Below are 13,657 nucleotides of genomic sequence, written 5' to 3'. Positions count from 1 at the left end.
GTGGTGCAGTGGATAGAGTGGAGTCAGGAGGAACTGAATACAAATCTGGACTCAGATACTTTCTAACTGTATGACCTTGGCCAAGTCATTTCATCCTGCTTGTCTTAATTTCTTCATTTGTAAAAAGAGCTAGAAAAGGAACTTCTGTATCTTTGCCAAGAAAACCCCAAAGTGGTTTTATAGAGAGCCAAGCAGGACTGAAGCTACTCAACAACAACAACAACAACAACAAAGAACCTTACTGAGAATAGGAGAAATATCATTAGTCTAGGAATTGTGTCTGGATCCTCAGCTCTTATGATCCTCATTCCATATTGACTCTTCCCAGTCATTATGTCCCTAATTCAACTTTCTCAAAGTTACAAATTTATGAAGGATTCAGTCAAATTAGGCAAAAATGAAAACAACATTTACAGGTAAAATGAATTGTAGACCCAGTCCCTTCCTAAGATAGAAACCTTTTTGAGACTGAAGATAAACCTTCCAACTCCCATTGATGAAAGAAGAGGAAACTCAGTTATTCACAAGCAACACTTACAGGACCTAGACTTTTCATTTATCTCATCAAGGGCTAAAAGTACTGTGATCTTGAAGTGTGACCTCCTCAGCTCATCAGTTAACACCCCAATCCTTGCTTGAGGAGGGACCTAGACATACATATTGCATTGATGAAAATGTTCCATTCTGACAGGAACTCTACAGGGTAGGTGGCATGGGTATCATTATTCCTATTACATAGATGAAGAAAATGAAAGTCAGAAGGATTAAGTGACTTTTTCCAGATAACACTGTCAATAAATATCAGAGTTGATACCTTTTGACTTTGAGGTCCAGTGTACTTTTTTCACTACTGTATTTTTTTCCTACAACCTAAATAATGATTCATTGATGTCTTCCTAACATGACACCATACTTTGGAAGTTACTTGACCATCAGATAAACTGTTCCCTGCATTTGGAGTGCAGGTCCATAACCTCTCCAGCTAAAGGTGGGTAGTGTATTTCATCTTTAGTCTGCTGGAATTGTGATTTATCATTGTATTGATCTAACCTGGTGTCATTTTGCAAAAGGAAATTGTGCTGTGAGTTCTTGAGCATTAAGTAGTGGCGGGGCCTTTCGGAGATATCAAAGAGGGGATTTCTGCATTGCTTGGGAAAGTGGATTAGATGGTATCTAAGGCAGCCTAAGTTCCCTTCCAATACTAAGGTTCTATAAGATATTTTCCATTCAGTTGAAAAATTGTCATAGTGAAACTTTAGCCCTGGCTTTGTAGCCATACATGGGCAGAAGATATGACCAATAAATTTTAACTATGAAAAAATGCCCATCATTTAAAAAAACACTGCAGGTTGAGAAATTTTGAGAGAAATCTGTGCCGCAGCAGAATCTGACAATTAAAGACTGAAAAATCAAATTCATCAATATACTTAAACACCAGTCAATCAGCACCAAGCTGGTGGCCATTCTCAAGATGGGATTGTAAAGATACTACTGCTGCAGAAGTTCCCATCCAGTTTCTGATTACTTTAGGCAAAAGCAGATTACTTCAGCAATCACTTTGGAAAACTTCAAATTGACTGGTCTTTTAGCCACAATAGCTTTATGTGATGCCTCCCTGACATTAGCTACCATTTCCTCAGATCCTCTGAGGTCTTCTGTTTACTCATGAAGCCATTTTGCTTTGAAAACCTCTGAAACATCACACTTTCCTTTATTTGGACCAATGCAGGTTGTACCACTTGTGAGTCCGAAGAACGCCTGTTTCATAAGTTGTTTTCTCACTACAATCAGTTCATCAGACCGGTAGAAAATGTGTCTGATCCTGTCACAGTGTATTTTGAAGTGGCAATTACCCAGCTGGCCAATGTGGTAAGTGACATTGAATGAAAGAAGGATTAACTTAGAGTTTGGATTTATTTTAGCCTCTTATCACTAAAAAACTGAAAAGTATTCTTCAGATATTATCACAATTTATTTAAGAGTTATGACTATCAATCAACTCTTGCTCCCCTTTCTTTAGTACTTTAAACCTTGAAATAACACCTTCCTCACAAGCTTCCTTGAGGTAGAAACTGCAGATATTATTATTATTCCTATTTTACATATGAAGAGAGCTAGCATGATTTAGTCACACAGCTTATAAACAGTGTAATTAGAATTCAAACCCAGATATTATACATATATACAAACATATATTATATATATAATTATTGATACATATATCTATACCAAGCTATAAAGTAGTGAGACTAATTTTCTACTAGATGTACAATGAGTTGTTATCCTTCAAAATCATCATTTTGGGATTCTATGAAACTATTCTAATAAGGCAGCATTGTGCAGTGGAGAGAGTAATGGATTTGAAGTCAGGGAACCGGGTTTAAACTCAGCCTCAGATATTTACTAGCTGTATGACCCTGGGCAAGTCATTTAACTCTATTTGTCTCAGTTTCCTCATCTATAAAATGAGCTGGAGAAGGAAATGGCAAACCACTTCAGTCTCTTTGCCAAGAAAATCCCAAATGGGGCCATGGAAAATTGCACATGGCTGAAATGACTAAACAGCAACAACAGTGAATTCCACTTCTGCCACATGTGACATAGCATGGGCCACTATTTGTAGCTCTCAAGACCCCAGGCCCCTCATCTCTAAGATAAGGTAGATGAACTAGATCAGGACTGTCACAGTCAAATAGAAATAAGGCACTAAACTGTACATAAGGATCCTTAAATCATATTGACTTGGAAAACCACATTTCAGCATAATCTGTCTTCTATTGTATTTTAATTGTTTTGTTAATTATTTCTCAATTACATTTTAATCCAACTCACAACATTCAGGATATTGTGGACCATGCATTCATATGACACCTTGTGGGCTACACAACCTCTGAGATCCCTTCCAGCTCTAAATATATTGATCCTATGTTACCATCCTTCAGAATATGTTTGGTATTATTTCTTTTGGTATTGGTTTAAGAACCATTTTGTATGCCACCCAAGAATATAGGTTCAGTCTCATTTTTTTATGTATAACCAAACCTATTTTTTTAAATCTAAAATGGTCTTATGACACATGATTACTTACTTTATTCACCAGACCTAACTATGATTGGATCTTGGATATTTTCAAAGAACAAATACATTCTTAAAGAACGATTTTATCAAATGTGGGCATATTAAAAAAATAATTCTGCAAGATTCTTTCTACCATCTTGCAGTACCACTTCTATGGTGCACATGAATATCCTGACAGATTTTAAAAAGTATCAACTTCTCAGAGAAACAAGGAAATGACAGGCTCTCATTAAGTTGTATTCTAAAGTAATTGTCTGGTTTTTAAATATGTTGAAGCATGCTTACAGTTTCAAATTTGGAATCATTGATGATCATAGAGCAGGAAAAATAATCCATGGGGAGGTTAAATAAGTATGATGTAGTCAGTCCCAGAATTGATATTCATTGGAAAGTGGCAGAATAATGGGTTCATTGTGCTTATAACCTCAGTTGGCAATATGGAACAAAAGGAAGTAAGCCCAAAACTCACAAATGGAAAAATCTTAGGATATTGTTTTTTTTTAAAAGATCTTCTAAACCTGTTTTGAACAATAAGAGAATCACTGGAAAAACTATATGGGCTCCCCAAGTTGATGACTTCGAACAGGGCAATAATTTTTTAGATGTAAGTTCTGTCATGTCAGGAAACTGAGGCAGTTCAAAAGTCAATCATGTTATTTTAGAAGAATTCTTTTTTTTTTTTAACATATTAGTCATGTTGTGAAAGAAAACACAGACCAAAAAAAATCCACAAAAAAATAACGTGAAAAATAATATGCTTCCATTTCCAATCAGATTCCATTAGTTCTTTTTTTGGAGGTAGATGATCTTTTTCATCATAAATCCTTTAGAATTGTCTTGGATCATTGAATTCTTAGCAGAAATTAACTTTTTGTTCTCATTAATTGTCTGAAGGGGCCTAAGGGCCCCTTCTCAGAATATTTTTTTGTTTGTCAGTCAGTCAACAAGTATACACCTGTGGTATCTCCCTCATAGGTATGTTGTGAGACTCAGCGACAAAGTACTTTGTAAACTTTAAAGAAAGATACAGGACAGGATGTCCTCAAAAATCTTAATGCAGTTCCACACCCTTTGGAAGTGTTAGTTATTGGGTGGCAAAGAAAAGGTAGTTTCATAGAGATCTCATCCAGCCTAACAAAGCAAATCAGATTCAGCCATTCAAAAAAATTCATTTTTTTTAAGTTCGTAAAGCACTATAAGTCATGGTGAATTTTTTTTCTGTTTTGTGTTTTGTTTTGTTTTTCCTTTTAAAAACTTAGTTTTTTGGGGCAAGTAAGAATTCTATACAAATAACTATGACACAAGGCAGGAAGGGATCAGTGTCCTAAGACTGAGAGAATTTAAGTAATGAGACAAATTTAATATTTGTAAACATGAACTGATTACCTTTGTCCCCGGAGACAAAAACTAAAGTTTTTCTATTGTCTGATCTTTACTTAGCTGGAGGCAGGGTAGTATGGTGGAGAAAACACTAGATTTAGAGATATAAGCATAGCATTCAATTCCAGGTTCAGCTATGATAGGTAAATTAATTCTCTCTGGGTCTTGGTCTCCTTCTCCATAAATGAATAAATTGAATTTAGTGAGTGGATATGGCTACTCCAAGCAAGGGAAGACTAGTAGAATGGGCAAAGGGGAACAATTTGTTCCAACAGTCATGAAAACAACTGAAGCAAGCTCTGTGAAGTTCTTGGAGTTTGGTCAGACATTAAAGACACAAATTCATTCACTGCATCCTGGGCCACTGCCAGTTGTCTTGACTTTTGTCATACCATTGGACTTAAGTGACTTTGGAAGAGAGAGTGAAGCTGATGATTTTGTACAGCTCTTCCTCACTTAAATCCCATTCATGAATGAATGAAGACATCATGCCATGATGTCATTGGTCCTCTTCTAAAACAAAACACAAACAAGTTGTACCCAAAGTTCTCTAAGGTCCCTTCTAGCCCTGAATTTAGGATCTGTGCTATCTTACTATCAAATGCTCATATCAGGTAGTATTATATATTCCTTGGAGGAATTTAAATTTATAAACTAGGTGGTGCAGTAGAGAGAGACCTGGAGTCAGGAAGACCAGCCTCTGACACCTATTAATTATGTGACTCTGGGCAAGGATTTAACTACTGTCTGCCTTAGTGTCCTCTTCCAAAAAAAAATGGGAATAACAATACTTCCCAGAGTTGTTCTGAGCATAAAATGAAAAGCTTAAAGCTCTATATTAATACTAACTATTATTGTTGTTTTTCAGTTGTGTCTAACTCTTTGTGATAGCATTTGGGGTTTTCTTGGTAAAGATACTAGAGTGGTTTGCCATTTCCTTATCCAACTCATTTTACAGATGAGGAAATTGAGATAAACAGGGTAAAGTGACTTGCCCAGGGTCACAAAGTATCTAAGGCAAAATTTGAAGTTAGGAGGAGTCTTCCTGACTCCAGGTCCAGCACTTTATCCACCTAGCTGCTGCCAATCATTATTATTATTATTATTAGCATTAGTATTAGTATTAGTATTAGTAGTAGTAGTAGTAGTAGTAGTAGTAGTAGTAGTAGTAGTAGTCACAGCAGCAGCAGCACTAGTCCTAGTAGTAGTATTTTGAGTATGGGATTTTTTTTTTTAGCTTTTGCCATTGAAGTTAGTGGCTTTTTTCTAGAAAATTAAAAAATTCTGTGACCCTTTAGGAGCATCTTTCTCTTTTCTTGTTAGGATAGTAGAGGATGAATACTCTTTTTTACTCTGAACCCAATTCACCAATGGAAAGAAAAACCTTTTTCTACTGTGACTTTTTGAATCAAATAATCAACAAACATTTATTATATGTCAACTGTTTACAACCCATTGCACAAGGTCCTATAGAGGATACCAAGAAACTTGTGACAAAGATCCTATCTTATTTCTTTTTTGTAATTATTAAGTGTCTGAGGCCAGATTTGAACTCAGGTACTCCTGACTCCAGGGCTGGTGCTCTATCCACTGTGCCTCCTAACCACCCCTCAAAGATCCTATCTTTAAGAATCTTACTGATTACTTGAAATTGAGACACAGAGCATAAGGAAGCAACTACTGATATAAGGCACTATGTGACAAATAATAATAGATTTTAAAAATATTATTTTACATTTTCCAAAGCACTTTGAACATATTATCTCATTTGATTCTCACAATACCTTTGTGAAGTGGGCAGGACTGTTAGATGATGAACCTGATATACAGAAAGATTAACAATAGCTTTAAGTCAAATGTCTTGCCCCAAGATCAAAAGATCACCAAATGGGAGAACTGGAATTAGAATTCATTTTCATCCTACTCCAACATTCTCTCATAACTCTAATAAATAGGTGAGTGGGTAGGGGAAACATTTGTTAAATGCTTACTCTTTGCCATATAGAGACAATAAATACAGAGAAATTCAGGGGAGGGAGAGATCCCTGTGGGCTAGTCTGAGTCAGTCAAGGAAAGCACCAATGAAAATCTAATATACTATCATATTTTTTTTCAAAGTCAGTAGGGTGAGGGCCACATTTAAAGGGAGGCCAATGGGAAGGAATCCAAGAAAGTCTGAGCATATATATGTGTCTTTTGTTTCACTGCATACCAAATGTGGATGGTTTTTGTATTATTTTTTTTATTTTATTCATGACTCTCTTCTCCATTTACTGTGGATAATCCAGGGTTGATTGTTTATGGGTCCTAATTCATATGCTAACATACATCTTGTGTTCAATGGCATTTGTGATAATATGGAGGTTACTATTATTTTTTCCCCCTAGGATGAAGTTAATCAGATCATGGAAACCAATCTGTGGCTGCGTCATGTAAGTATACAGGTTGCTTATCTGTTTCTCCCTGGATTAATAGTTTCTATTATTTGAAATCTACTGATACTTTCTGATCCCATCTTTAGACACCAATAAAATATTCTGCCTTAAAAAGACAATTTAAATGTCACATATGGAAATATCTGGCTTAATATGAATCAGCCCCACACTGCAAAGGTAGAGTATTAAAGTATTAACAGTCTTTGTTATCTCAGATATAGGAGCCTATTTTACATGAATCCTTCCTTGATTTTATCCCACTCCCACATGTTGTTAGCATTCTCCCTGACCCCTTTCTCCACTCCAAATTACTTTGTGTATATTTTATATTTGAATAGATAGGTGGCACAGTGGATAGAGGGCTGGACCTGGAGTCAGGAAGATGAGTTCAAATTTGACCTAAGATACTTAACTGTGTGATCCTAGGCAAGTCATTTAATCCTGCTTGTCTCTGTTTCCTTATCTGTGAATTGAGTTTTAGAAGGAAAGACTACTTCAGTTTCTTTGCCAAGAAAATCCCAAATGTAGTCAAGAAGAGTCAGAGGCAACTGAAATGGCTGAACAGTAAATACTTTATATTAAGTTATCTATGTATCTATTATTATTATTCTGCTCAAGAGAATGAAAACATTTTGAGGACAGGAACATTGTTTGTCTTTATAATCCTAGCATTTTGTATAGTTGTCTACACATTTCCTTCTCCAGCTCATTTTACAGCTGAGGAAACTAAAGTGACTTATCCAAGGTCATGCAGCCTTTAAGTGTTTGAGGCTGGATTTGAACTCATGAAGATGAGTCTTTCTGACTCTAGGTTTTGCACTATCCACTATGACACCTTGTTGCTCAAAGGTTGAATGGTCATCTGTCAGTGATATGGAGGGAAATCCCCCCAGATAATTGAGATCATGGCAGTTTAATAGATTTGAACTTTCTTTCCAAGAACTCAGACCCAGAACACCGAGGAAGTAAAAGTGAATTTAATACTTAACACCTGATAGGAAAATGATCATTTTCTTTTTTAGATCTGGAATGATTATAAATTACGCTGGGATCCAGCAGAATATGATGGAATTGAATTGCTTCGGGTCCCTGCTGATAAAATTTGGAAGCCTGATATTGTTCTGTATAACAAGTAAGACATGGTTCTCTTTCTCTTTCAAAAGGCTGCTTTGTACATTATTTTCAATCTCATCCCACATGGCCAAAGGCCTCATTGTTTTGTTTTTTAAAGAAAGATTTCATTTATTTTGAGTTTTACAATTTTTCCCTTATTCTTGCTTCCCTCCCCCCATCCCCCCACAAAAGGTAGTCTGTTAGTCTTTACATTGTTTCTTTGGTATACTTTGATCCAAGTTGAGTGTGATTAGAGAGAAATCATATCCTTAAGGAAGAAAAATAAAGTATAAGAGATAGCAAAATTACATAATAAGATACCAACTTTTTTTTTTTCTAAATTGAAGGTAATAGTCTTTGGTCTTTGTTCAAACTCCACACTTCTTTCTCTGGTACAGATGGTATTCTCCATAGTAGATAGCCCAGAATTGTTTGTGATTGGTGCACTGATGGAATGAGCAAGTCCATCAAAGTTGATCATGACTCCCATGTTGCTGTTAGGGTGTACAATATTTTTCTGGTTCTGCTCATCCCACTCAGCATCAGTTCATGCACATCCCTTCATGCTTGCCTGAATTCCCATCCCTCCTGGTTTCTAATAGAACAATAGTGTTCCATGACATACACATACCACAATTTGTTAAACCATTCCCCAATTGAAGGACATTCACTTAATTTCCAATTCTTCACCACCACCACAGACAGGGCTGTTATGAATATTTTTGTACAAGTGATGTTTTTGCCCTTTTCATAATCTCTTCAGGGTATAGACCCAGTAGTGGTATTGCTGGATCAGAGAGTATGCACTTTTGTTGCCCTTTGGGCATAATTTCAAATTGCTGTCCAGAAAGGTTGGATGAGTTCACAGCTCCACCAACAATGTATTAGTGTCCCAGATTTCCTGCATCCCTTCCAACATTGACCATTTCCTTTCTGATAATATTGGCCAGTCTGAGAGGTGTGAGGTGTTACTTCAGAGATGCTTTAATTTGCATTTCTCTAATAAGTAGTGATTTAGAGCAATTTTTCATATGGCTCTGAATTGCTTTGATTTTCTCATCTGTAAATTGCTTTTGCATATCCTTTGTCATTTGTCAATTGGTGAATGGCTTGTTTTTTTGAAAATCTGACTCAGTTCTCTGTAAATTTTAGAAATGAGTCCTTTGTCAGAAATACTACTTGTAAAAATTTTTTCCCAATTTACTACATTTCTTTTGATCTTGGTTACAGTGCTTTTATCTGTGCAAAAGTTTTTTAATTTAATGTAATCAAAATTATCTAGTTTGTTTTTAATGATGTTCTCCATATCTTCCTGGTTCCCTTTCCATAGATCTGAGCGGTATATTATTCCTTGATCATCTAGTTTGCTTATAATATTGTTTTTTATGTCTAAATCCTGTATCTATTTTGATCTTATCTTGGTATAGGGTGTGAGGTGTTGGTCTAATCCAAGTTTCTTCCATACTAACTTCCAATTTTCCCAACAGTTTTCATTGAAGAGAGTTTTTATTCCAATAGCTGGACTCTTTGGGTTTGTCAAACAACAGATTACTGTAGTAATCATTTCCTGCTATTGTACCTACTCTATTCCACCAATCCACCACTCTATTTCTTAGCCAATATCAGATAGTTTTGATGACTGACACTTTATAATATAATTTTAGATCTGGTAAGGTTAAACCACCTTCTTTTGCACTTTTTTTCATTGAATCCCTGGAAATTCTTGACTTTTTACTTCTCCATATGAATTTACTTATAATTTTTTTCTAACTCCTTAAAGTAATTTTTTGGAATTTTGATTGGTAGAGCACTAAATAAGTAGTTTAGTTTTGTAGAATTGTCATTTTTATTATATTAGCTCAGGTTGATGTTTTCCCATTCATTTAAATCTGATTTTATTTGTGTGAGAAATGTTTTCTAAAGGCCTCATTGTTAATGTTGTCTGGTTTCATTTTCAGTGCTGTTGGGGATTTTCAAGTTGAAGGCAAGACAAAAGCCCTTCTTAAATATGATGGCATGATTAGCTGGACCCCACCAGCTATTTTCAAGAGCTCTTGTCCTATGGATATCACTTTTTTCCCTTTTGATCATCAGAATTGTTCCTTGAAGTTTGGCTCCTGGACATATGACAAAGCGAAAATTGACCTTTTAATCATTGGTTCAAAAGTGGATATGAATGAATTTTGGGAAAATAGTGAATGGGAGATAATTGATGCTTCTGGCTATAAGCATGATATAAAATACAACTGCTGTGAAGAGATCTACACAGATATAACCTATTCCTTTTACATTAGGAGACTACCAATGTTTTACACAATTAACTTGATAATCCCTTGTCTCTTCATTTCATTTCTGACAGTTTTAGTCTTTTATTTGCCATCTGACTGTGGAGAAAAGGTAACACTTTGCATTTCAGTTCTGCTTTCTCTGACTGTGTTTTTGCTTGTAATCACAGAAACTATCCCTTCTACCTCCCTTGTAATTCCTCTGGTGGGCGAATACTTATTATTCACAATGATTTTTGTGACACTATCCATTGTAGTGACAGTGTTTGTGCTAAACATTCACTATCGGACTCCCACAACACACACCATGCCCAAGTGGGTCAAAACGGTTTTCCTCCAGATGTTACCCAAAATCCTAATGATGAGGAGGCCTCTGGAAAAGAAAAGGGAGAAATGTTCTGATAAAAATTCTAAAGGGCTTGCCAAGATCAAATTTCCTGAATGTGAAGATCCTAAGTTATTTGAAGAACAGGAATGCTGCCACTGTAACAAATCCAATGAGCTAGCCACCAGCAAGAACAGATTAAGTTATCAGTCTTTAAAATGGATGACAGAACATTTGGAGTACTCATCTGAAGTAAAAGATGTGATTGATAGTGTCCAATTCATAGCAGAAAACATGAGGAACCAAAATGAAACAAAGGAGGTAAATGCATCACTTTCTTTTTTTTAAAAATTCAATTTTATTTTAATTTCAGATTTGCATCTTCTCCACCCCCATTTGAGAAAGCAAGAAAAGCAACCAATTATAAACATTTATAATCAAGCAAAACAAATTCAAGAATCAGTCACTTGTTTCCCCCTACCCCTTGCCCCCAATAACTCAATATACACTCTAAGTCTATCATCATTTCTCTGGAGTTGGGTAGTAAAATGCAAGATTTTTTTTAGCTGATGGAACTCCTTAAAGCATCATTGTTAGCACAGCAAGAAAAAAGCGCATCTGAGCTAGGGGAACAAGAAGGTATCTTTTATGGTCAATAACCTCAAGCAGTATAGTAATAATCTTTCCTACACTGGGGCTTCCTGCAGCCAGCATATAGAAAAACAGGATTTCTACTGTTGGTGTTTTGAAATTAGCCTTCATCACACTATACAATAGTATAGTGCTTGGAGGAGGAGGGGAAAAAAAAGGAGCACATCACAGAGAAGTGATGAGACTCTCAGGAAGTAGGTAACCCTGGGTGTTATTCCCTTTATGTCTGTGAGATTGCAAAAAAAAATATTGTTCCATAGGAGGTTCTGCATGCCTTATGAGTATAGTCAACTCACCCAAGGGCTGGATACAGAGAAAGTCAAAAGTATTGTCTATGATGAAACTGCTGACAAAGATTTCCAAATTCCACAACATCAAAAGCTAGCTATGGAGTCATCCTTCTTCCCTAGTTCATGTTGGTGTCAGAAATCATGAACTCTGATAATCCCGATTTAGTTTTTATTATTCAGAAGAAGTGTTTCAGTATGTGATATTTAACAGGCATGGAGACAGTTATTCTGAAGCCCCTAAAACAGATCCCATCTCTAAGTTGTCTTTGTAAAGAAAATTCATTTTTCTTTATTTGATTTTCAGGTGGAAGATGACTGGAAATATGTGGCCATGGTTGTAGACCGAGTGTTTCTTTGGGTGTTTATAATCGTTTGTGTATTTGGAACCGCAGGGTTATTTCTACAACCACTTACTGGGAACACAGTAAAATCTTAACTTTATCTGCTTTTCTCTTTCTTTTGCTTGTGAAATTTAGAGTGTAGATCTGGTCAATATTGCTCCGCACAAGAAAAAGGAGATGAGGCCAATCCTCAAGTCCTGAAATTGCTCATATTCTCTTCCCTTCCACATAGCCTCCTCCCCCACCTCCATTAATAGAAAAGACTATTATCATGAGAGAAGGGACTGTCCTAGCTGGAAGGTCCTTTTGTGACATAATCAAATTCCTTTTGTGGAAGTGGTGACAAAGGAACAGACACTGACCTATTGGGATCTGTACTATATTGGATTTTTGCTGCTTCTCATTGTTCAGTCAGGGACTGGATTTGACCCTTGATAAGTCTGAACAATGTCACATCAAACTATGATCTTTTGGGGTTCTATTATAAGCTATTGCCTTCTGGGATTGAAATCATCTTCCTGAAGATTCTAAGATATAGTGAAATATTGTTAATTGTGTTGTACTGTGCATGTCCCTAAACTACGTGTCAAGTAACTTCATTGTATACAGTAAAACTAACAGGGAGAACCTTGGGATGGATAGATTTCTTCTTTGAGTTTATTATTCATTCACTCATTCATTCAACAAATAGACATTGAGTATCAGCTATAGGGGAAACATTGGGTCAGGTCATAAGAGGAATAGCAAGAGGAATAATCAACAAAGTCAAGCTCTTTGCTAGGTCTTGGGCTTCAAAGACAAAAATGAGAGTCCCTGCCCTCAATGAGCTTATATTCTAATAAGGGAGACATCATATATACACACAAAATATACATATATATATGTAAACACATAGCACATACACATGTGAATACATTTGTTTATGTATGTGTTATATGTTACATATAATATATAACATAATTATCATACCATGAATGTATTCCATTTATATATATATATATATATATATGTGTGTGTGTGTGTGTGTGTGTGCACAGTAATTAGTAGGGAACACTTAACAGTTTAAGAAATAGTTCATATATGGCATCCTCCCATTAGAAACCTTTTCACATATATATTATTTCATTACACAGTAACTTTGTGAGGCATCTCCTTTTTCAGCTGGGAAAAATGAAGTTGCTTAAGTCAGATAGTATTCAATTCCAGGACTTCTAACTCTCGAATCCTTTATTATTTCCATACTTGGCATATAATAGGTGCTTAATAAGTACTTATTGATCAGCTCTACCAATGATGTTACCCAATCCAGACAGACTTTGTCTCTACAGACAGGAGTTGTTGTTTAGTAAATCTCACTGTACAGAAATTTCCACAAAATCAGTTTGAAATTATGATTTTGGGATTGGCACAGAGGCGTAGGGACAACCCACTGAGAAAAGTCCAGGTGTCAACCGAGGTGGGAGGATGACTAGAACATTCACCCAACCCTGGCAGTGCAGGATTGTGTTGGAAATCCCTCAAATAACATTTAATTAAATCAAGAGAAAAGAGTTTTGTAGTATTTCCACCTATAAGTTTCTAATTGTTTGCTGTATATAGTCTTTAGAATAAAAGTACTTATGCAAGAAGTTATGACTTGGTGCCTCTTTGGGAAAGTGGCTCCCTGGGGATAATGTTGGGTTGTCCTCACTCTGATGAACAATTCCTGGAGCTTATCATGTGAATCAAAGCTTTAGAAGGTGTGTCCTCTTGCTGCTAT

The 13,657-nt window shown here is 35.9% G+C and overlaps 1 protein-coding gene across 2 annotated transcripts in view; it reads left to right on the top strand.

Annotated features, from left to right (window-relative positions):
- CHRNA6 (cholinergic receptor nicotinic alpha 6 subunit) overlaps positions 1 to 11,993 on the top strand; it is a 42,927-nt gene extending 30,934 nt beyond the window's left edge. For both annotated transcript variants that reach the window (XM_074209046.1, XM_074209047.1), the window contains exons 2-6: positions 1,730 to 1,869; positions 6,846 to 6,890; positions 7,916 to 8,025; positions 9,965 to 10,937; positions 11,862 to 11,993. In XM_074209046.1, the coding sequence (XP_074065147.1) occupies positions 6,864 to 6,890; positions 7,916 to 8,025; positions 9,965 to 10,937; positions 11,862 to 11,993 (1,242 nt within the window). In that variant the 5' untranslated portion in view covers positions 1,730 to 1,869; positions 6,846 to 6,863. The remainder of the gene's footprint in view (positions 1 to 1,729; positions 1,870 to 6,845; positions 6,891 to 7,915; positions 8,026 to 9,964; positions 10,938 to 11,861) is intronic.
- Positions 11,994 to 13,657: the final 1,664 nt, after the last annotated feature.

Source organism: Macrotis lagotis, chromosome 1 (genome assembly GCF_037893015.1).
Source record: "Macrotis lagotis isolate mMagLag1 chromosome 1, bilby.v1.9.chrom.fasta, whole genome shotgun sequence".
NCBI lineage: Eukaryota > Metazoa > Chordata > Mammalia > Peramelemorphia > Peramelidae > Macrotis > Macrotis lagotis.
Note: the sequence above shows the minus strand (reverse complement) of the source record. Positions and strands in the feature narration are given on the sequence as shown.